This window comes from Oncorhynchus mykiss, chromosome 29, assembly GCF_057628025.1.
Source record: "Oncorhynchus mykiss isolate SJ-2025 chromosome 29, ASM5762802v1, whole genome shotgun sequence".
Classification (NCBI taxonomy): Eukaryota; Metazoa; Chordata; class Actinopteri; order Salmoniformes; family Salmonidae; genus Oncorhynchus; species Oncorhynchus mykiss.
In genome coordinates this window covers 19115032-19140839 of record NC_143050.1, presented here as the reverse complement: position 1 = coordinate 19140839, position 25808 = coordinate 19115032, and the positions used below count along the sequence as shown (strand labels likewise).

Here is a 25808-nt window from a genome sequence, read left to right as displayed (position 1 = left end):
CTCAAGGCCATCAGACTGTTAAACAGCCACCACTAACATTGAGTGGCTGCTGCCAACATACTGACTCAACTCCAGCCACTTTAATGGAAAAATTGACATAATTTGTTTTATCACTAGCCACTTTAAACAATGCTACTTAATATAATGTTTACATACCCTACATTACTCATCTCATATGTATATACTGTACTCTATACCATCTACTGCATCTTGCCATCTTTATGTAATACATGTATCACTAGCCACTTTAAACAATGCTACTTAATATAATGTTTACATACCCTACATTACTCATCTCATATGTATATACTGTACTCGATACCATCTACTGCATCTTGCCTATGCCGTTCTGTACCATCACTCATTCATATATTTTTATGTACATATTCTTCATCCCTTTACACTTGTGTGTATAAGGTAGTTGTTGTGAAATTGTTAGGTTAGATTACTCGTTGGTTATTACTGCATTGTCGGAACTAGAAGCACAAGCATTTCGCTACACTCGCATTAACATCTGCGAACCATGTGTATGTGACAAATAAAATTTGATTTGATGTAGTGTAAAAACTGTAGGAAATAGGTTCCAAAAAGTGTCAAGAATAATAAACAAGAAAAAGTATGAGCAATAACAAGTGTGCTTTGCATGCTGCAAGCACATAAATAATAACTTTACATATGTTATAACAGAAAATAGGACTAATATAATATACTGAATAGCCAGCATCTTGTGGACAAGTTACAATGACTGTTCTTGACTTGCCATGCATGTTGGGACCAGGTGATTTCATTATTGTATATACACTATGTGTAGGCTCGTTGTGTAACTAACACGGAACCCAAACTGGCTGCGCGCGTGCGCCATTGTGCGCTATCGTGCATAATTGTATTTTGCCCCCCCACAATTTTTCATCTTTTAATTTATATGGTGATCGCATCTAAACTTTCATTGTATTACCACAACTACCGGCAAAACAGTTTGTCTTTCAATCACCCATGTGGGTATAACCAATGAGGAGATGGCATGTGGGTACCTGCTTCTATAAACCAATGAGGAGATAGGAGAGGCCGGACCTGCAGCGCGATCTTCTATTTTAGCCCTTGGTGTCGCAGACGCTAGTTGGTGCGCGCGAGCAGTGTGGGTGCAATAATTGAATAACATGGATTTCTACATTTATTTTGCGACGCTCGGCACGTGACGTGTCCGGTTTGGTCAGCATGTAAGGGAATGGCATCAACGATACACATTTAGAGCCAGCCAAACACAACAAGGCATACATTGAAGAAACAAAGACAATGAACGATCAAATCCGATTACTTAACTACACATGTAAACCTAGGCTTACTGCTCAAGTAGGCAAATTTGTCCAAATACGATTCCCTCATTGTGAGCAATTAGCGAACTCACGTGCAAATGGGTGCTAATGAACGCTATGCTAACATCGGAGCGGTAATTTGTCATATAATAAATTACGACTGCAATGGTATAAGATTAATATTACAAAGTACATTATGCATAATGAAAGTTTCACTTATTTCCATGGTTTATATTTTTATCCATGTAGGTTAGGTTCGATTACGAATCGCATTTGTTGATGGTGACCTTGAAGGACACTGGAAGGGTTCGGGTTAAACGCGTTTGACTCCGCCCACATTGATCCCGGCCCCGAACTGCACTGCGGTCAGGAGCATGATGAGTTTTTGTATGGAGGTCAATGAGTGTCGAATTTGGTGAACAAAAAATGTAATGGCTTATTTGCTGTGTGAGGTTTATTTGATCGAATAGGAGTTTCGTAATGATTTGGTTGTTACGAGTGTATAAGTAGCACACGTGACACCCCGGCAACTTAGAGAAAACACACTTTGTATCTGAGTTGTCTCGATATGGCTATGCATATACATGGTATAAGGCTGTAGCATAGTATCACCATTGAATTCAGGCGGTTGACGTCACCAACCCTCGTTGTATATTTCAAAAAAGTATTGAAATAATGAGATACAGCCATCAGTCCAAAGAAAGGATAGGCGGGAGCTAGAAAGTACAATTTCGATCTCTAGTGTCTCTTATGTCCTACTACCCTTGTGGTGTTTATGGATTCAAAGGACTGGACAGGTGAAAACTACTCTTTGATTTTGAATAGGCCTATTTCATAGGTATGTTTAATTATTATTATTATTAATATTATTATCATTATTTTGAATGTATGCATGGTGAGAAAGGACAGAAAGAGCAGAGGGCATTGCTTAAGTTTAGGAGAAGGTTGCATCCAATCATCTAAAGTAGATTCCTCTTCTCTTCTCTGTCCCTTCATCACACTGGCCTGGCAGACACCATGCAGGGCTCCCTTGCAAAATAGACATTGGTCTCAATGGGACTCCCTTCTAAAATAAAGGTTAAATCAAATCTGCACTGATCTGAAATAACTGGACAAGTACAGTGCCTTTTAGGTAGGGTTTCGCAAACTCAGTCCTCGAGTGGCGCATGTTTTGTTTTTTGCCCAGCTCTACACAGCTGATTTCAAATAATCAACTAATCATACTTTGAATCAGCTGTGTAGTGTTAGGACAAAAACCAAAACGTGCACCACTTGGGGTCCAGAGAACCGAATTTGCATTGTTGGAAAAGGTACCCAATTGTCATACTTGAGTAAAAGTCAAGATAATAGAAAATGTGTCATGTTCTGACCTTTATTTCCTTTGTTTTGTCTTTATTTAGTATGGTCAAATCAAATCAAATCAAATGTTATTTGTCACATACACATGGTTAGCAGATGTTAATGCGAGTGTAGCGAAATGCTTGTGCTTCTAGTTCCGACCATGCAGTAATAACCAACAAGTAATATAACTAACAATTCCAAAACTACTGTCTTATACATAGTGTAAGGGGATAAAGAATATGTACATAAGGATATATGAATGAGTGATGGTACAGAGCAGCATAGGCAGGATACAGTAGATGGTATCGAGTACAGTATATACATGAGGTGAGTATGTAAACAAAGTGGCATGGTCAGGTGGGCAGTCTATGTGTGTTTTTCTATGTTGGGGTTTTGAGTTCAGCCTAGTATGGTTCTCAATCAGAGGCAGGTGTCTCAATCAGACCGTGCTTACCGGAGAGAGAGAGGGACCGGGCAGGCACCCGTGTTATGCGGTGGAGCGCACTGGGGCTGTGCGTGTGCATAGCCAGGTGCGGTACATTCCAGCTCCTCGTATCGGCCGGGCTAGAGTGGGCATCGAGCCAGGTGCCATGAAGCCGGCTCTACGCATCTGATCTCCAGTGCGTCTCCTCGGGCCGGCGTACCAGCCTTACACATGGTGTCCCCGGGTTCGCCAGCACAGCCCAGTGCGGGCTATTCCACCTCGCCACACTGGCCTGGCTACGGGGAGCATTCAACCAGGTAAGGTTGGGCAGGCTCGGTGCTCAAGAGCTCCAGTGCGTCTGCACGGTCCGGTCCACCCAGTGCCACCTCCACGCACCAGCCCTCCGGTGGCAACTCCCCGCACCAGGCTGTCTCTCTTCTGCCTACAGGTGTTCCCACCTGTCCAGCGCTGCTAGAGCCTTCCTCCTCTCCAGCGCCGCCAGAGTCTCCCGTCTGTCCTGAGCCGCCAGAGTCTCCCGTCTGTCCTGAGCCGCCAGAGTCTCCCGCGCCGCCAGAGTCTCCCGCGCCGCCAGAGTCTCCCGTCTGTCCTGAGCCGCCAGAGTCTCCCGTCTGTCCTGAGCCGCCAGAGTCTCCCGTCTGTCCTGAGCCGCCAGAGTCTCCCGTCTGTCAGAGCCGTCACAGCCAGGAGCCGCCAGAGCCGTCCCAGCCAGGAGCCGCCAGAGCCGTCAGTCAGCCAGGCGATGCCAGAATCGCCCTTCAATCCGGAGCTGCCGGAGTCTCCTGTCCATTCGGGACCCATTTCTAGGGTCCCCATTCCGAGGTTGGCGGCGAGGGTCGCCGCTTGTAAGAGGCCACAGAGGCGGACAATGAGGCGGAGAAAAACTGTGGTGAAGTGGGGACCACGTCCCGCGCCAGAGCCGCCACCGAGGACAGACGCCCACCCAGACCCTCCCCTATAGGTTCTGGTTTTGCGGCTGGAGTGGGGGGGGGGGGGGGGGGGGGGGGGTGTTTGTGAGTGTTTGTTGCCACACGGTACTGTTTCTGGTTTTCGTTCATGTTCACGTTTATTGTTTTATGTTTCATAGTGTTCAGTTTATATCTTATAATAAACGTTATGGACACTTACCACGCTGCGCATTGGTCCTCCGATCCTTGCCGTTACAAAATGGCCCAAGTAAAAGTCACCCAGTAAAATATTACTTGAGTCAGTCTAAAAGTATTTGTTTCTAAATATACCATTGTATCAAAAGTAAATGTAATTCCTAATATACTTAAGTATCAAAAGTAAAAGTATAAATCGTTTCTAATTACTTATATTAAGCAAACTAGACGGCAAAATGTTCTTGTTTTTATTTATTTGTCGATTTCCAGGGCACACTCCAACACTCAGACATTAAAGGAAGGAAGCATGTGTGTAGTGAGTTCGCCAGATCAGAGGCAATAGCGATGACCGGGGTTGTTTTCTCGATAAGTACGTGAATTTGACAATTTTCCTGTCATGCTAAGCATTCAAAATGTAACGAGTTCTTTTTCGTGTCAGGGAAAATGTATGGAGTAAAAAGTACATTATTTTCTTTAGGAATGTAGTAAAGGAAAAGTTGTCAAAAATATGGATAGTATAGATATTCCAAAAAACTACGTATATTTACACCATTGCGAGTTTGGGAAACACTGCGTTCAGGCGTCAAATCAATAAGTGCAGATGAGAGCAAAAATACAAAAAGAGGAGGGTTCTATAGATTATTGAGATGCACTTATGACAAATCCAACCATCCTCATTATATCCAAAATCCCCCAGAGCCCTATATTAGACATATTTAAACATTGTGTAGGCCTACCACTTGTACAATACTGAACAGCCAACTAAAAAAATACAGCTACAGGCTACATTGAGACAGCTTTATTCACTTTTATACGAGACACCTTTTATTATTAATATTATCCTCGATTATCATGTATGGCATGATGATGACTAAGTAGAACAAAAGTCACATTTTATATTCCAATAAATAATGAACCAACGCTATACTTAGTCAAATGTGTATTTTATTAAACAAGAATACAGTTGGTATAACGGTCTACATACCCAATGAGGTGTTCCGTTAGGGCACATGCAGATTATAACGTCATTCCTGACCCAGTAATCAGATGTAGCTCTACTTTGATCACACAGACCTTACACTGAGAACTGGGTGAGCAGTGGACATCTTGGTGTGAGTGACCCATGTTGAGACCAGATCCATCTTGAAGATGACCACAATGGAAACAAGTACTTGAAGATGACCACAATGGAAACAAGTACTTGAAGATGAACACAATGGAAACAAGTACTTGAAGATGACCACAATGGAAACAAGTATTTCGACTTTTTTGTGTATATTATCCTTTGCAATTTTGATATATCTGTTGCCTGCTGTTTTATTTGTATGTGTTTTAAATATGTTCAATGTTTGGACTGTGAAAACCAAACCATTTCCTTGAATAAAAATAGATAGCAATATACATATTTCCCATGTTGACCTGCCAATTTAAATGCAAGTGTTTGCCTTATTGATTTCAAACAACCACTTCTTGACACCCATAAAGACACTAGAACAGATTATTTATTACAACTGCATCTCAGTCAACTCAGCAGGGTTGGTTTTAAGCTCCATGTCACATGTTGTGTTTTACATACTGTTTTTAAAAAAACACTCTGTAAAAGTGAAAGTGTCTATAACTGTGTGAAAGTGAAATTGTCTATATCTCTGTGTTTGTATGACGAAGAGGGAAATGTCCTCTTCATTATAAGCATTCATGAGTGATGTTTATGTTTATTGGCTGGTTAATGTAAACATTATATTGACCAAATTTGACATAATGAATGTAAGTTATCACAATGTTATCTTTTCACCTTTATAAAAAATAATCTACATTTCATTCTAACTATATGGAATCAAAAACTTACTCTCCATATGGTTTCATCCACCAGCACCATACCAATATCCTGGCCAATACCCATAACCAAAAGATCCAAAGAGAATAAGCCATAGCTCATTGTTTGTTTTCAAGGTTTTGTTGTAAAGTGTGATAGTCTGTTGGGCTGTACAAGAAGCTGAATATATACCTCTGCCTTGAATTCATTCTAAAGTTTGTCACAAGTCAATGGATCACATTATGAATATTCTCACACCATTAAAACATTCAAAATTAAACTTTTTTTTTTCATAGACCTACCTGCTGGTTTGTGTGGACCTGTCTCCACTGAACCCCTCGTTTGGTGCCTCTCAGCAGCACTGCTTATTGCTCCACATCCTTCCTGCTTCACTAGACCCTGAATTCTAAGAATCAGATGAAAAAGGTTACTTCCTTGGTTGCAGAAGAGAGTAGTTCAAACATTTAGTTGCCTTATGTTTGTGATGTCAGGGAGGACAGGTTCCTTTGGGTCGCCTTAAAAAGTGTGTGTGACAGAGGAGGGGACAGCTGTCACATTCAATCAAATTTCCCCTGGGTCTCTCCCGGCACCTGGATGGGAATTATGAATTAGTCACTTTTTAGGTACTGTCCCTACAGCCAATTCTTACAGCTCGTTGACACACTCTTACGCATATAGTATAATAACAACATTTTCTTTCAAACATTAGCAGGATTAATATTTCTGTCAAGATAAGAGAACAGTATTTAATTTGACATCTTCTACGGATTGTGTATTATGACTTCTGATTTTAGTGCTTTTTCAAAATGATCTTGTGTCTTTTTATTCCATATGAACAGCATACAACAGACAATGGATCATGCTAGCGAAAGTTTTCCTTTTGTTTTCTGACCTCTCTTGCAACTACGGTATCAGAGCCATGTTAAAAATGAAAAGAGGATTTGGTCATATGATGAAGGCTATGTGAATTACTTTATTACATTTTGACATGTACATTTTAGTCATGTAGTAGACGCTTTTATTCAGAGCGACTTAACAGGGTTAAATGCCTTGCTCAAGGGCACATCAACAGATTTTTCACCTAGTCACCTCACATTTCTTTGCAAAAGATCTTAGGGAAAAAAAGAAAGGACCACTTTATTTCATGAATTCATTTCATATTAAAATGTCAATAAAATTTGACTTTCAGAACGATCACAAAACAAAAAAGGTTATTGTCATTAAAACCTATTTCTCAAAGTTTCAGAGAAGTATTAACTTTGTTATGACTTATTCTTGAAACTAAGTACATTACAGGTGTTGTGTTCTGTGATTACATTTTTTTGTGTGATTTATTTGACCATTTTATAACACAAAACAACCACACGTGGATACAGTACAATGCCATTAAAATCATTGAGGATGACACAAAAAAGTTTTAAAATGTATTTCCATTGTGGTCGTCATGAAAATAAATGAAAACAAAATATACACAAGATTATAACATGAAAACCAAGTACATCTCAAACACATCTCATCAATAGGGAGGAAACCGTAAAAGGAATAAAATAGATTAACAATTATACATTCCTTTAAGCCTGTGCAGTTTTATAGCATTTTGTCCATAAACCATTTCTTAAGGTTTATCTTAAAACTTTCTAGCATAGGAATGGATTTTATATGGTTTGGTACACCATTGCATTCCACAACGCCAGTGTTAAGGAAAGAGCTTTTTCCAGCCATGCTCCTATAGCAGAGCGGTCTGATATTGGCAACACTGTCTCTGGTGTGATGGCTATGAGTCTCTAATGAAATAAAAATAACCAGTCGGGTAACTGGGGGCAAGGTCATGTATAACTTTAAAACCCCCAACAGTTTGATCTGCACCACCCGGAGATCAACTGGAAGCCAGTTTAGTTCCCTGAAATGGTTAGGACCAATGTGCGTCCTAGGGAAGAGCTTGAGTATAATTCTCATTAGTTTGATTTTGTGCCGTTTGAAGTTTGTACTTCATATTTTTTGTTATACCACTGAACCATGAGATACAAGCATATTCATAGTGGCACTGTATCAGATGTTTCCATAGTCTCTGTATCCAGGAACTTGGCAACCCTTGCCAGGAACTTTGTCCTGGAGTTAACCTTCCCAATGTCCTTCAGAGCCATGAGTTCACCTGTCGTGTTGGTCCAGTTCACATCCAAGTATGTAACAGAGCATTTTTCGTTCACCACTACACTTGACCTAGAAGTTGGAAAAGTTTCTTACTTTTTGTTTGGAACTAAACAGGTTACATTCTGTCTTGCCTAAATGCAGAGACAGTTTGTTGTCGGATAACCACTCACTGACTCACTGTCAGTTTGCTGCTTAGGGTCTTTTCAACTGTCTCCTTATTCTTATGTGAAATCAAGAGGGCAGAATCGTCCGCATACAGGAACAGAGGGCATGAACAGGCAGAATCCATGTCATTTATATAGACATAGGAACATGACCACATGATGACAGGCTCCTAACACATTTGCCAGAGAGCCATAGAACTGACCCTGATGGTTGATGTAGAGACAGTATTGATGGAAAGGATATCTTAACATTAACTTATTACCAGCGTTTATGCCTTTGATATGACTTGATATTCCCAAGTATGGATTATCTCCATAAAAAAAACCTATTAGTTGACATAAAAACTATTAAAACAGAGTGGGGTGGGTGTGGGCGCAGTTCAGCTCTTAGTGCTGGAGTGATCTCATAATCTTTTCAGGAAATCTGAATGTCAATATTTTCGCTGTGCACTCCATTAGAAGTTTTTTATTTGCATAAACATTTTGGTGAATCATACTGACACCAACATCCATAGAGGGGAAACGTTTTAGTGTTTTGAAGCCCAAAGTACAGGAAGTAACTGCTCATCACTACCGCCCACCCCCAGAGGGTGGGTGGGGCTTTTTTCTGTCTGCATGTACATTGTCTTTGATGTTTATGGAGACAGTATTAGATCAGACAAAACAAATCCAAACCATAGGCAGTTTAAGTCAAGAAAGAGTTGCACATTTACCTTTACGTCTTGATTGCAATCTCTAATCCTAGCAATTTACAGTCCAGTAGCAGTCAGTGCCGTTTAGGATGAGGCAGGACAAATTTTTTTTGTTAATGGGGATGGCCTTATTTCTATTACAGCATATTGGATAACTGTCATTCATATTCCATTCACCCAGTTCAATGTAACAGCGATAGGTTTAGGCTACTACATACATAATACTCAAATTTTCCCTACACCCATCATGAAGTTGCTACAACCTAGCCTATGAATGAAAGTTTACAACGTAGGTGCACACAGGTCGAGAGAAAATGTTGAGGTGACAGACAGTGACACATAAACAGACAGTGACACATCCAATACCGCCTTGCACACTCTTGCCTGCATCTAGCTTATATAGGGTGTAATCATTAGTCCAACAGTTTCAAACAATAGTTTTTATTGGACAAATTCAGGTATGTTTATCCCCATTTTGTTCCGTTTGCTTATGTTTAAGAAAAGTTTTTCAACAGAATCGGCAGAATGAATACATCCCTGATTACTGTAAATACAGTTCACTTTCATAGCAGCCACTTTGTATTCCTTCTCGCATCTATGCACTCCCCCCCTCTCACCTTTTCCCTTCGCTTGTGGACTTCAATGCACAACACATCAGCTGTTCCAAGCCAAACTGTTGTTACCATATTAGCTAAAGAAATGTCATAGTCAACATAGCTAATAGAACTAACGCGTTGGTAAACCCGCTACAATCATGCAGTAACATTACAGCGTACAGTCAGTAAGCAGTTCAGCACTTACACCGGCAGGACCCGGTGGCAATAAATTAGTAAAACCAAAAGCTTACCTTGACTTGGAAGAGTTGTTTGGATAGTCATAGCCAGCTAGCTAACGTAGCACCCCCCTGTTTGAGCAGTGTTTGAGTCGACTAAACTAGCTAGCTGCATTTGCTAGCTAAGTAAGTGAAACTGCTCTTACTTCTCCATAATTTTGGAAGAAATGAATTTGTTCAAAACTGTTAGACTATTGTCTTTCTCTCTTTTTGAGGTAACTACTCACCACATGTTATGTACTGCAGTGCTAGCTAGCTGTAGCTTATGCTTTCAGTACTGGATTTATTCTCTGATCTTTTGATTGGGTGGACAACATGTCAATTCATGCTGCAAGAGATCTGATAGGTTGGAGGATGTCCTCCTAAATTTGTCGTAATTACTGTGTACGTTTATGGACGTGGATGAGAACCATGAGCCTCCTAGGTTTTGTATTGAAGTCAATGTACCCAGAGGCTACACTGTGGTGCTGCCCTACAGAGTGCTGTTGAGACTACTGTAGACCTTCATTGCAAAATGGTGTTATTTATTTATTAATAGTCAATTATTTGGTTATATTTAGTATAGTTATATCTAAAAATGATAACTTGTTTAATGTCTTAACATTTTTTTTTTAATGAAATTCACTGAGGAGGATGGTCCTCCTCTGAGGAGCCTCCACTGTTACAGTCAGCACATATTATACAGGTTCTGTGCAAAAACGTATATTATTCTCAGAAAAATACACTGCCATTGCTTCATGAGCCCTACAAATCAATTGTATGAATTAACCATCTCCTGTAGGTTCTCTATACGGGCAGGTGGGAAAGCACATAGCTTATGGGTGGGGAGGGCAGACATGGGGTATAGAGAGAAATAGTAACGTTATATTTTTGTAGGAACGAACTCCGTCTCGGTTCGTTGGACAAACAAAGCCTATGGAAGAAATTAATGGCGTTTTTGTAGGGTTTTTGTATAAACGCCCAAAGGAAGGTCTGTCGTAAACAGAGGCATACGAGACCGTATGTTTTATTCAATGAGACTCTTTATCAGCTAACATATCTTTGGTGATTATTTTTAAATTACTTTTATTTTAAAAAGCACATAAAGGCTTCATAATTCATAAAGGTCATGTTAACCGACTGCTGCTGTATCATAGAACAAAACGTATAAGATCTCCTAAACCTGTGTTAACCTCAGACCTTATTTTCGAAGTTTATTCCAAAATCCTATTATTTTCCCATAGGGATGGGTGAACGAACTAGAGGTTCCTCGTTTCCGGGTTTTAGGACTACAAGCTGGCGAGATCAATATGTAACATAGACTGATGTCAAATATTTGTATAACTAACGTTAACCCAAAAACAGACCAGAAGTCTGTCGTTTCCAATGGTAGCAAATAAATCATAGCGGGCAGAACAAGCAAGGAGGCGGGCAGAGCCAAGCACGAGCTAGTGAGATCATATTGGCGCGTTCTAGCCTTTATTTGCATATTTCCGTTTGGAACGCTACTCTGTTAAATGCGCGTGTGCAATAACTCAATTCGCCCTTGCACAATTCGTCCAAAAACATTATTATGTTACGTTGGCAAAGGGTAACGTCTACACAACGCAGTCCACTCTGTTTGTTTTAGATTCTTGTTTTGGAAACAGAAAATTAGATGGAGATCAAATGTTTCATCAGTGATACAATTGGCAGAATGTCGGCCAAAATCCACATCGTTCCATCTTCTCCACTGCCGGTCACTGGGCTTCCTCTCATCACAATTTTGGTAGTGAGTGGAAACGCCAACCGGATGCTTCACATGTATACATTCAGTAAAATATCAGGCTAATTGTTCTGTATGTGCTGATATGTACCACTATCAAATTTCCTGGGGTCACTTCTTCAGCTGTGATGAAAAACCACTAGAGGGCGAGCCTGCACTTATATTAATGCGATACTGCGAGAGCTACACCCTATGGATACACTCAGCACAGGTCCATTAAAATGTCACTTATTGTTGACTGAAATAATAATGATACATTTTATTTGCACAGCTTAATAGATTGGTTTCCATCTCAAACGACATTTTAAAACCTCAATGGTGTTTACCGCTCTTACGTGACAGGGCAAGCTGTTCCATAAATATAGAACACTTGTTATTGTTAATGAATGTTATGTTTTGTTTTTTTTTACACATCAGATACAGCAGATTGTAAATGTATAGACATCTGTATACAAAGGGGGTCTAGTAGTCAGGGGTTAACTGAAAAAGGCGGGGTTTAAACGCAACTATCCCCTAGGAAGTAATTTTCCTAGTGTGTAGAGACGAAATTTTAAATGGGTTAGAAGGAACTTGATGGATAGAGCTAAACTGGTTTGGTGAAGAAAGCTATGCTATATTCTTTAATACAAACATATCTGAAAGAAAACGCCGTTGTAGGCAGCAAGAACCGTATGTTACAACGCACGTGGACTCGAATATCAGTTGTAATGTAACCAGTTAGTAAGCTACCTTCACAGTCTCGTGCTTGATCGAACGATGTTAACTCTTCGCGATTCTGCTAACTTGTGATAAATGGTTGGATTGAATAGTGCAACTGGGGACCAACGATGACCTCTCTTGATGAGATATAGCAACATAATAACTACAACTGGACTGTTGAATTTGCTACTATTTATCTTACTCGTAGCCATATCTTTGGATGCTGCTGCCAGCTAGTTAACTTAATTTCTTGCAACTAATGAATAGCTAAACGTCTAAAATGCCACTGCAAATAGGTGACTTGGTCGACATGTCGGTAGCTAATCACGTGGTTACTTGTATGTACACGGGGGTACAACCATAGCTTCATTATGAATGACCAGGTTTCCATATGATTGAGAAGCAGCTATAGTTAACTAGCTACTCCCACACTGCAATTTGGTCTCACACTGGCGGACTCCGAGTTACAGTCCACGCAGTCTAGCTAGCTGAATTTCTACTAGTACTACGTCTACTTGTCAAGAATAGGAGGCGGTGGCAGCTGTAGTGTACATTTCTGCGTTCTTTATAGAGATCACTGCCAGGGTGAAATACTGCAGTTCATGTTTCGACAAGAAGTCAGTGTACTATCTTTTATTTCCGTCTTGTTCTTACCTTTTCCAAAACGAGAAGAGGAATATGTCTAGATATAACATGTACAGTCTTTTAGACTGGTTGTATGGCGGCGTGGACCCAAAGTTTGAAGGCAACGGGGGCCCAGAATGTGCCGCCTTTATTGCACCCCAACAACGTATCGGCGAGAGTTTTGTCATGGTTCTGATTTCCATCGTGGAAGTTGTCGTCGCACTGAGGAAAATCAACATTTCTAAAGAACTCAAAGAGATAGCGAAATATGGTCCAAGCATAAAAGAGGACAGTTTGGGCAAGAACCTGTTGCTGGTTGCTTTGTGTATGACGTTTGGAGTTGAGGTTGGATTCAAATTCGCCAAAAAGACAGTGATATACCTACTGAATCCTTGTCATGTTGTGACCATGTTGCAGGTAAGATTGCTATAAGGCTGGGAATACTAGCAACAACCACTTTTTGCAAACATACATGGTGTTATTCACACAGGATTTAAACGTACTTTTAAAGGGGCAATCTGCTGTTGCATGTATACATTTTGCATTTATACATGAATGATATGTACCCATTTGATTCTTGAAGAATGTAACTTCTAAATGACTCGAGCTAAGTATAACTGTTGTAACCCATCAGAAGCTAAACTTTACCCATGTTTTTCTCCAATGTTTGTAAGCAAACACTATAGCCTCCAAACATGGTTAAAACTATAGTTTTGATATCATGGATGGTCAGTCCTTCATCCATGGCGCTGTCTTTAAATTTGAGTGGTTACATTTCTCCAGCCCCATCCCTCAGTTTTTTACGGAAACGGGGGCTTTGCTATGGTTTCAACTGCTGATTGCCCGTTAGTTACTTTTGTCTTTTGGGGAATTGTATCTCAAATTTAAAGTGTGAACTTGAGATGGGCCTACTAATTGTTTTAGTGTTGAATGTGCATTGAGCATTTCTGTGTAGAGTAGACCTACTCAATGTACACTGAACAAAAATATAAGCACAACATGTAAAGTGTTGGTCGCATGTTTTATGAGCTGAATTAAAAAATCCTAGACATTTTAGATACATACACAACAAGCTTATTTCGGTCAAATTTTGTGCACAAATTTGTTTTCATCCCTGTTAGTGAGTATTTCTCCTTTGCCAAGATAATCCATCCATTTGACAGGTGTGGAATATCAAGATTCTGATTAAATAGCATGATTATTACACAGGTGCATCTTGTGCTGGGCAAATAACAGGCAACTCTAAAATGTGCATTATTGTCACACAACACAATGCCACAGATGTCTCAAGTTTTGAGGGAGCGTGCAATTTGCATGCTGACAGCAGGATTTCCACCAGAGCTGATGCCAGATAATTGAATGTTCATTACTCTACCATAAGCGACCTCCAACATCATTTAGAGAATTTGGCAGTACATCCAACTGGCCTCGCAACCACAGACCACATGTATGGCGTTGTCTGGGCGAGCGGCTTGCTGATGTGAGTGCCTCATGTTGGGGTTATGGTATGGGTAGTCATAAGGTACAGACAACTAACACAATTACATTTTATCGATGGCAATTTGAATGCACAGAGATACTGTAACGAGATCCTGAGGCCCATTGTTGTACCATTCATCTGCTTCAATCACCTCATGTTTCAGCATGATGATAGATGGCGCCATGTCTCAAGGATCTGTAAACACTTCCTGGAAGCTGAAAATGTGGGTATATGCAAATTATGCATATACCCATAACCAGATATTGACTGGTTTTCTGATCCACACTAGAGGTCAACCGACTATGATTTTTCAACACCAATACCGGTTATTGGAGAACCAAAAAAAGCCTATACCGATTAATCGGCCAATTTCTTTTATTTTAATTGTTTATTTATTTGTAATAATGACAATTACAACAATACTGAATGAACACTTATTTTAAATTCATATAATACATAAATAATATCAATTTAGCCTCAAATAAATAATGAAACATGTTCAATTTGGTTTAAATAATGCAAAAACAAAGTGTTGGCGAAGAATGTAAAAGTGCAATATGTGCCATGTAAAAAAGCTAACGTTTAACTTCCTTGCTCGGAACATGAGAACATATGAAAGCTGGTGGTTCCTTTTAACATAAGTCTTCAATATTCCCAGGTAAGAAGTTTTAGGTTATAGTTATTATAGGAATTATAGGACTATTTCTCTCTATACGATTTGTATTTCATATACCTTTGACTATTGGATGTTCTTATAGGCACTTTAATATTGCCAGTGTAACAGTATAGCTTCCGTCCCTCTCCTCGCTCGAACCAGGAACACATCGACAACAGCCACCTTCGAAGCAGCGTTACCCATGCAGAGCAAGGGGAACAACCACTCCAAGTCTCAGAGCAAGTGACGTTTGAAACCCTGCTAACTAGCTAGCCATTTCACATCGGTTACACCAGCCTAATCTCGGGAGTTGATAGGCTTGAAGTCATAAACAGCGCAATGCTTGAAGAATTGCGAAGAGCTGCTGGCAAACGCACGAAAGTACTGTTTGAATGAATGCTTACGAGCCTGCTGCCTACCATCGCTCAGTCAGACTGCTCTATCAAATATCAAATCATAGACTTAATTATAACATAATAACACACAGAAATGCAAGCCTTTGGTCATTAATATGGTCGAATCCGGAAACTATCATTTCGAAAACAAAACGTTTATTCTTACAGTGAAATACGGAACCGTTTCGTATTTTATCTAACAGGTGGCATCCCTAAGTCTAAATATTGCTGTTACATTGCACAACCTTCAATGTTATGTCATAATTATGTACAATTCTGGCAAATTAATTACTGCCTTTGTTAGGAATAAATGGACTTCACACAGTTCAGAATGAGCCAGGCGGCCCAAACTGCTGCATATACCCTGACTGCTTGCACGGAACGCAAGAGAAGTGACAATTTCCCTAGTTAAAATAAATTCATGTTAGCAGGCAATATTAGCTAAATATGCAGGTTCAAAAATATATACTTGTGTATTGATTTTAAGAAAGGCATTGATATTTATCGTTAGGTACATTGGTGCAACGACAGTGCTTTTTTTCTCATGCGCTTGTTAAATCATCACCTGTTTCTCAAAGTAGGCTGTGAGTCGATGAGAAATGAACAGGCACCGCATCGATTATATGCAACGCAGGACATGCTAGATAACTACACATGGTTGATGATATTACTAGTTTAACTAGTGATTGTGTTAAGATAAGTTTAATGCTAGCTAGCAACTTACCTTGGCTTCTTGCTGCCCTCGCGTAACAGGTAGTCAGCCTGCCACACAGGCTCCTCGTGGAGTGCAATGTAAGGCAGGTGGTTAGAGCGTTGGACTAGTAACCGGAAGGTTGCAAAAACGAATCCCCGAGCTGACAAGGTAAAAACCTGTCGTTCTGCCCCTGAGCAAGGCAGTTAACCCACCGTTCCTAGGCCGTCATTGAAAATAAGAATGTGTTCTTAACTGACTTGAATAAAGGTGTAAAAAAAAAATCGGCAAATCGGTGTCCAATAATACAGATTACCGATTTTTTTTATTTTATTTTTTTTACCCCTTTTTCTCCCCAATTTCGTGGTATCCAATTGTTGTTGTAGTAGCTACTATCTTGTCTCATCGCTACAACTCCCGTACGGGCTCGGGAGAGACGAAGGTTGAAAGTCATGCGTCCTCCAATACACAACCCAACCAAGCCGCACTGCTTCTTAACACAGCGCACATCCAACCCGGAAGCCAGCCGCACCAATGCGCCGGAGGAAACACCGTGCACCCGGCCACCTTGGTTAGCGTACACTGCGCCCAGCCCGCCACAGGAGTCGCTGGTGCGCGATGAGACAAGGACACCCCTACCGACCAAGCCCTCCCTAACCCGGGCGACGCTAGGCCAATTGTGCGTCGCCCCACGGACCTCCCGGTCGCGGCCGGTTACGACAGAGCCTGGGTGCGAACCCAGGGACTCTGATGGCACAGCTGGCGCTGCAGTACAGCGCCCTTAACCACTGCGCCACCCGGGAGGCCAGATTACCGATTTATGAACACTCGAAATCGGCCCCAATTAATCAGCCATTCCGATTAATCGGTCAGTATACAAAGATTGTCTCTCTCTGTTCCAGCACCTTATGCACTATATGGGTGGTTCTAATCCTGAATGCTGATTGGTGAAAACCGTATTCCAGCCGGTGTCTATTCCACAAATTACCACCGGCTAAATCTATGATGTTAAAATGCCTATTTACTCTGTTCTATCTGACTACGCAATCCACTGTCTCATCAGCCCAGCCAGGCAATTTATAAACTTGATCTCTACTATAAAAAGCATCCAGACATGATCTCATATTTCTTTTAGACTAACATTTCGTTTTCAATAGCGGAGATTTGTGTAAGCCTTAGTTGGTCTCTGACATTTGGAACATTGTTTCAATATTCAAATTCGATCTCCAGCTGTCCCATAGTAATGAATGAGTCGGGACCAGACAGGCAGGCAGTGTTTCTCAGTCAGTCGAAATCATGAATGAATCAGCTTATCATGTTGTAGCTTCAATTAAGGGAGTCCTGATGGCGAGGAGGGGACTAGATAGAAACACATGGTGAAGGAAAGGAGAAGAAACGCTGGCAAGTAGGGGGAATGTATCTTGACTAGCTGCCCACCTAGTACACAATGAGGGGTTTGTTGTTCAGTCAGCCTCAGTCTGAACATGAGGTGTGGGCTGTGAGTGTGTCTACTGAGCTGACATTTGGAGAGCACTCAACACAGGGGGTGTTGAGGTAGGGGCTCATCTGTTGTAATGTTGTGCATGAGTATCCCCCTCTTCCCAAAGTGGTGTGCTGCGGTGCACTGTAATTGTCTGATCTTATCCCACTCAATTTAACTGAGAGGATCATGTTGAATCATGTAAAGGGCAATGTCATCAGTTTCAGATCATTGATCAGAAAAAGGGCATGTTATGATTACAATATTGCAGTCATCAAGAAAGTCTGTTTTATTTGGCTCTGAAGCCCAAGGCTATCCAACGTGTCAACAGAAAGAGTGGTTAGAACTTGTTACTTGGGCTGACACCATTTAGTCCACTGGTTGATTAGTTTGGTCGATAAGCTGTTAATTGACCAAGATTTCTTTAGTCGAGCAGCAGCAAAAAAATGTAAAAAAATCATGGTGTACAAGACACCTGTCTGATTCGTGCCTGTGAGTGGACTGATCCTTTGTGGAGGCTGTTGGGATGACACAGTCCATCAGTCTAAGACGTGCTACTGAAATTGTATATGGTTATTATATTTATATTATATATGGTTAGAATGACATTTTATAGCATGCGCTTTCTCCCGCATTTGGATAATGGTCTATGTCCGCGGTTCTGAAACGCATACGTGCTTGTTGAATTGGTGCCTTTTCCTAGACCATGTTGCTATGTGCATAATAGCCAAGTTAACCAGCATATTGGTGTTGAGAACAATGCAGCGGGGGCAGCAGCAGAGATGGGGAACAAGAAAACAGTCCTTGCCTTAATTGTCTAAGAAAAGTGAGGAGAGGAAACCTCAACTAAACTAGGACTGTAATCAATAGCTTAACTGTTGAATGTGCCTGGCTTTAGAAATTATCCATATACTGTATCAGTCAAGTTTGGACACACTTACTCATTCCAGGGTTTTTCTTTATTTTTACAATGAAGAATAATATTGAAGACATCAAAAGTATGAAATAACAACATATGGAATCATGTAGTAACCAAAAAAGTGTTAAACAAATCAAAATACATTTTAGATTTTTCAAAGTAGCCACCTTTTGCCTTGACAGCTTTGCACACTCTTGGCATTCCCTCAAACAGCTTCATGAGGTAGTCACCTGGAATGCATTTCAATTAACAGGTGTGCCTTAAGTTCATTTGTGGAATTTCTTTCCTCTGTAATGTGTCATCGCTTGATCGTTTTTGCGTCTGCACTTGAATAAACTTTCAAAGTTTTGTACAATTTTAAGAATTATGGAGGCCACTGTGTTCTTGGGGACCTTCAAAGCTGCATAATTATTTTGTACCCTTCCTCAGATCTGTGCCTTGACACAATCATGTCTCGGAGCTCTACGGACAATTCCTTCGACCTCATTGCTTGGTTTATGCTCTGACATGCACTGTCAACTGTGGGACCTTTTATATAGACAGGTGTGTGCCTTTCCAAATAATGTCCAATCAATTGAATTCCAATCAAGTTTACAAACATCTCAAGGATGATCAATGCAAACAGAATGCACCTGAGCTCAATTTCCACTTTTGTTTTTCTTCAGGTTTTTAGAAATGTTTGCAAATTTATGTTTTCACTTTGTCATTATGGGGTATTGTGTGTCGATTGAATTAGTATTTTTATTTTTTTCTTAAATCCATTTTAGAATAAGGCTGTAACGGAATGTGGAAAAAGTCGAGGGGTCTGAATACTTTCCGACTGCACTAATATATATATTACACACAGTTGAAGTCAGAAGTTTACATACACTTAGGTTGGAGTCATTAAAACTCATTTTTCAACCACTCCACAAATTAATTTCCTAACCAACTTGCCAAAACTATAGTTTAACATCTACTTTGTGCATGACACCAGTAATTTTTCCAGCAATTGTTTACAGACAACTTATTTAACTTATAATTCACTGTATCACAATTCCAGTGGGTCAGAAGTTTACATACACTAACTTGACTGTGCCTTTTAAACAGATTGGAAAATTCCAGAAAATGATGTCATGGCTTTAGAAGCTTCTGATGGGCTAATTTGAGGTGTACCTGTGGATTTATTTAAAGGCCTACCTTTAAACTCAGTGCCTCTGCTTGACATCATGGGAAAATCAAAAGAAATCAGACAAGACCTCAGAATTTTTTTTTTTTGGTAGACCTCCACAAGTCTGGTTCATCCTTGGGAACAATTTCCAAAAACCTGAAGGTACCACATTTTGTACAAACAATAGTACACAAGTATAAACACCATGGGACCAAGCAGCCGTCATACCGCTCAGGAAGGAGACTTGTTCTGTCTCCTAGAGATGACCGTACTTTGGTGCGAAAAGTGCAAATCAATCCTAGAACAACAGCAAAGGACCTTGTGAAAATGCTGTAGGAAATGGGTACAAAAGTATCTATATCCACAGCAAAACGAGTCCTATATCGACATAACCTGAGAGGCGCTCAGCAAGAAAGAAGCCACTGCTCCAAAACCGTCATTAAAAAGCCAGACTACGGTTTGCAACTGCACATGGGGACAAAGATCATACTATTTGGAGAAATGTCCTCTGGTCTGATGAAATAAAAAACTGTTTGGCCATAATGACCATCATTATGTTTGGATGAAAAAGGGGGACGCTTGCAAGCTGAAGAACACCATCCCAACCGTGAAGCACGGGGGTGGCAACATCATGTTGTGGGGGTGCTTGCTGCAGGAGTGACTGGTGCACTTCACAAAATAGATGGCAGCATGAGGAAGGGAAATTATGTGCATATATTGAAGCAACATCAGTCAGAAAGTTAAAGTTTGGTCACAAATGGGTCTTCCAAATGGACAATGACCCGAAGCATACTTCCAAAGTTGTGGCAAAATGGCTTACGGACTTAAGCCCTGACCTCAACCCCATAGAACATTTGTGGGCAAAACTGAAAAAGTGTGTGTAAGCAATGAGACCTACAAACCTGACTTGGTTACACCAACTCTGTCAGGAGGAATGAGCCACAATTCACCCAACTTAATGTGGGATGCTTGTGGAAGACTACCAGAAACATTTGACCCAAGTTAAACAATTTAAAGGTAATGCTACACTCAATTAGTATTTGGTATGTTAACTTCTGACCCACAGAGAATGTGATGAAAGAAATAAAAGCTGAAATAATAATTATCTTTACTATTCTGACATTTCACATTCTTAAAATAAAGTGGTGATCCAATCTGACCTAAGACAGGGAATTTTTGCTAGGATTAAATGTCAGGAATTGTGAAACTGAATTTAAATGTATTTGTGCGTAGGTGTATGTAAACTTCTGACTTCAACTAATATATATATGTATGTGTGTATATATTCCAAGACATTGAACTGTTTCCCCGTAAACCACGTTCCCCGTCTTGCTTTAGCAGTATGCTTAGGGTCATTGTTCTGCAGGAAGGTGTCCCCGTCTCAAATCTCTGCAAGACTGAAACAGTTTCCCCTCAAGAATTTCCCTGTATTTAGAGCCACCCATCATTCCTTCAATTCTGACCAGTTTCCCAGTCCCTGCTGATGGAAAAACATCCCCACAGCATAATGATGCCATGCTGGACACTCTTCCGTAAAGCCCAGCTTTGTGGAGTGTATGGCTTAAAGTGGCCCATAGTCCTATGGACAGACACTCCAATCAATGCTGTGGAGCTTTGCAGTTCCTTCAGGGTTATCTTTGTTGCCTCTGGTTGATGCCCTCCTTGCCTGGTCTGTGAGTTTGTGGGCGGCCCTCTCTTGACAGGTTTGCTGTGGTGCCATATTCTTAAATTTTTAAAAATAATGGATTTAATGGTGCTCCGTGGGATGTTCAAAGTTTCAGATTTTTTAAATAACCCAACCCTGATCTGTACTTCTCCATAACTTTGTCCCTGACCTGTTTGGAGAGCTCCCTGGTCTTCATAGTGCCGCTTGCTTGGTGGTGCCCCTTGCTTAGTGGTGTTGCAGACTCTGGGGCCTTTCAGAACAGGTGTGTGTATATACAGTGGGGCAAAAAAGTATTTAGTCAGCCACCAATTATGCAAGTTCTCCCACTTAAAAAGATGAGAGGCCTGTAATTTTCATCATAGGTACACTTCAACTATGACAGACAAAATTAGGAAAAAAAATCCAGAAAATCACATTGTAGGATTTTTTATGAATTTATTTGCAAATTCATAGTGGGAAATAAGTATTTGGTCACCTACAAACAAGCAAGATTTCTGGCTCTCACAGACCTGTAACTTCTTCTTTAAGAGGCTCCTCTGTCCTCCACTCGTTACCTGTATTAATGGCACCTGTTTGAACTTGTTATCAGTATAAAAGACACTTGTCCACAACCTCAAACAGTCACACTCCAAACTCCACTATGGCCAAGACCAAAGAGCTGTCAAAGGACACCAGAAACAAAATTGTAGACCTGCACCAGGCTGGGAAGACTGAATCTGCAATAGGTAAGCAGCTTGGTTTGAAGAAATCAACTGTGGGAGCAATTATTAGGAAATGGAAGACATACAAGACCATTGATAATCTCCCTCGATCTGGGGCTCTATGCAAGATCTCACCCCGTTGGGTCAAAATGATCACAAGAACGGTGAGCAAAAATCCCAGATCCACACGGGGGGACCTAGTGAATGACCTGCAGAGAGCTGGGACCAAAGTAACAAAGCCTACCATCAGTAACACACTACGCCGCCAGGGACTCAAATCCTGCTTTGCCAGACGTGTCCCCCTGCTTAAGCCAGTACATGTCCAGGCCCATCTGAAGTTTGCTAGAGAGCATTTGGATGATCATGAAGAAGATTGGGAGAATGTCATATGGTCAGATGAAACCAAAATATAACTTATTGGTAAAAACTCAACTCGTCGTGTTTGGAGGACAAAGAATGCTGAGTTGCATCCAAAGAACACCATACCTACTGTGAAGCATGGGGGTGGAAACATCATGCTTTGGGGCTGTTTTTCTGCAAAGGACCAGGACGACTGATCCGTATTAAGGAAAGAATGAATGGGGCCGTGTATCGTGAGATTTTGAGTGAAAACCTCCTTCCATCAGCAAGGGCATTGAAGATGAAACGTGGCTGGGTCTTTTAGCATGACAATGATCCCAAACACACCGCCCGGGCAACAAAGGAGTGGCTTCGTAAGAAGCATTTCAAGGTCCTGGAGTGGCCTAGCCAGTCTCCAGATCTCAACCCCATAGAAAATCTTTGGTGTTGAAAGTCCGTGTTGCCCAGCAACAGCCCCAAAACATCACTACTCTAGAGGAGATTTGCATGGAGGAATGGGCCAAAATACCAGCAACAGTGTGTGAAGACTTCCAGAAAACTTTTGACCTCTGTCATTGCCAACAAAGGGTATATAACAAAGTATTGAGAAACTTTTGTTATTGACCAAATACTTATTTTCCACCATATTTTGCAAATAAATTCATCAAAAATCCTACAATGTGATTTTCTGGAATTTTTTTTCTCATTTTGTCTGTCATAGTTGAAGTGTACCTATGATGAAAATTACAGGCCTCTCTTGTCTTTAAGTGGGAGAACTTGCACAATTGGTGGCTGACTAAATACTTTTTTGCCCCACTGTATATATGAGATCATGTGACACTTAGATTGCACACAGGTGGACTTTATTTAACAGATTATGTGACTTCTGAAGGTAGTCGTTGGTTGCACCAGATCTTAATTAGGGACTTCATAGCAAAAGGGTGAATACATATGCACGCACCACTTTTCGGTTTATTTTAATTTTGAGATTCTTTTTAAACAAGTTATTTTTTTTCACAACCAATTTAGACTATTTTGTGTGTATTACATGAAATCCAACTAAAAATCCATTTAAATTACAGGTTGTAATGCAACAAAATAGGAAAAACATTTTTTAAATAAGCATTTACATCAAGCAAAGTGAGTGCAGTCTAATCTTTTACATTTGTACAATTCTGCTTTTATCAATGACCAACAGGCATATCTATGCAATCAGTCACTCTGATGACTGTATATGAAGCACCTTTTCACAGGCTGCCAGCTGTTTGACTGTTTATCTGACTTGTTTGCACTAGACCAATATTTGTCTGGTAAATAAGGAGTAGTCATAGTTCTGCCCGCCTCCTAGAGACTACTGGGAGATGCCTTTCACTGCCAATTCCACTTACCGTTTATTATTCTGGAAACTTTGTATCCTGGTCAATGTTAACCAGGGGTTTAGAGTTACAGGTCTGCGCTGTGGCCCCTCATTAGCATATGTCTCGTGTCTGGTCAGTCTGTGGACAAAGATAAGCTGCTGTGATTTATTGTGGAGTAAGTTGGAGGTTTTGCATGGAAAGGAACAGTGGATTATTTTGCTGTGAAGTTTGCTATAGAACAGTGGATTCTTTTGCTGTGAAGTTTGCTATAGAACAGTGGATTATTTTGCTGTGAAGTTTGCTATAGAACAGTGGATTATTTTGCTGTGAAGTTTGCTATAGAACAGTGGATTATTTTGCTGTGAAGTTTGCTATAGAACAGTGGATTATTTTGCTGTGAAGTTTGCTATAGAACAGTGGATTATTTTGCTGTGAAGTTTGCTATAGAACAGTGGATTATTTTGCTGTGAAGTTTGCTATAGAACAGTGGGTCCCAACTGGTTTTACTTTGGGACCCAAATTTCACCAGGTTGTCAGTTTCGAGCAAATATTCACATCCTGATTTATTTTTATGCCAAAATGCAAGCTGGAAAACTATTTTTAATTCTATATTATAGTAAATGTAGCAATTATTTGACAAGGGAACAACATTCCCACATTTTTTCATTGTCAATAATTTAAATATTGTCCATATTCTTGATGAAGAATGTTAATAAGCTCACTGGTTTGAGATCACAAACTCAACCAAATCTGCTAAAAAGCTCTGCTAACAGCTCTATATTAAAAATACTATGATTGAAGAAAAATTGTTCAGATTTAAATTCTAACTTTTTTAGGTTCTTTATAATTTCTACACTTCCTGGTTTTAGTTGTTTAAGTTCAGTCAGGAATATTCCCCCCCGCTATTATTTATTATTTTCATTTATTTCCTCCGACACCCACGACCTATTCAAAATCTCCTGCGGGGTCGAGACCCACGAGTTGAGAATCTCTGCTATATAACATGCAACAACGACAACCGGGCTTGGCCGGTATACCGGAGTATTTTGGTAAAAGCCACAATGGTTTTCCAATACCGTTGAAACTATTTATTTTAAGTTGAATATATTTAAATTCGGGATGCACAATATATCGGTGAACAAATCGGCCGACATTAGCTAAAAATGACAACATCGGTATCGGCCCGGTGTCTAGTTTAACACCGATGTGCAAAACCGATGTCAAAGCTGACGTGCATACCTTTTATAACATAGGTACATGACATAATGACACCACGTAAAATGTTGCACTACACATGCAACACAGCATTCCTAACCTAGCCCACAATGTCTGCTGCCTGGATCGAGCAGTCAACAAGTCGAGCAGTCATTTGAAAGAGTAAGTAAGAAAATTTCAGTGAGACAACTCAAAGGCAAAATCCATTCACGCCAAGATAATGGTATTCATTGACCTTGGCTATCAACTGTTCTATGTCGTGGGTGACGTTGGCTTTCGCTGACTGGTCGAGCACCGATACACATTTTGCTCTACCAGAGTTACACAGTAATAGCTATTAGCTTCATGACATACTATGGAACACCGTTTGGGTCTGCGTGTCAAAGGAAAATATTGGATATCGGTATCAGCCAAAAATGCATCACTAATATGAATATTCTTTTAGCTACTTTTGAAGTAAATACCTGTTGTCAACTTGTGCAATACGATAGGAGATACAGATCACGATTTCAGAGTTAATGCCTAAACTTAAACATTTAGATTTGGAACAACTTCGTCTAATTCTGATGTGATACTGTTAAAGCTTATAGGAACACTAGTTAACTGCCACTCGTGAGCTATGCAGACTTGCAGAGGTGATTGGGGAGTGCCAGAGAGTCCTATGGGGTCGGGAAATGTGTGAAATTTCTTTCCTTTCTTTTTACTATTTTCTAATCGTGAAGAGGTCAAAACCATGAAATAAGACACATGGTATCATGTGGTAACCAAAAAAGTGTTAAACAAATCAACATATATTTGAGATTATTCAAAGTAGCTACCCTCTGCCTTGATGACAGCTTTG

The 25808-nt window shown here is 40.4% G+C and overlaps 1 protein-coding gene across 2 annotated transcripts in view; it reads left to right on the top strand.

Annotated features, from left to right (window-relative positions):
• Window positions 1-11743: 11743 nt before the first annotated feature.
• The window catches only part of LOC110509944 (transmembrane protein 164), a 39913-nt gene continuing 25848 nt past the window's right edge, over window positions 11744-25808 (top strand). For both annotated transcript variants that reach the window (XM_021591171.3, XM_036967656.2), the window contains exon 1: window positions 11744-13335. In XM_021591171.3, the coding sequence (XP_021446846.1) occupies window positions 12973-13335 (363 nt within the window). In that variant the 5' untranslated portion in view covers window positions 11744-12972. The remainder of the gene's footprint in view (window positions 13336-25808) is intronic.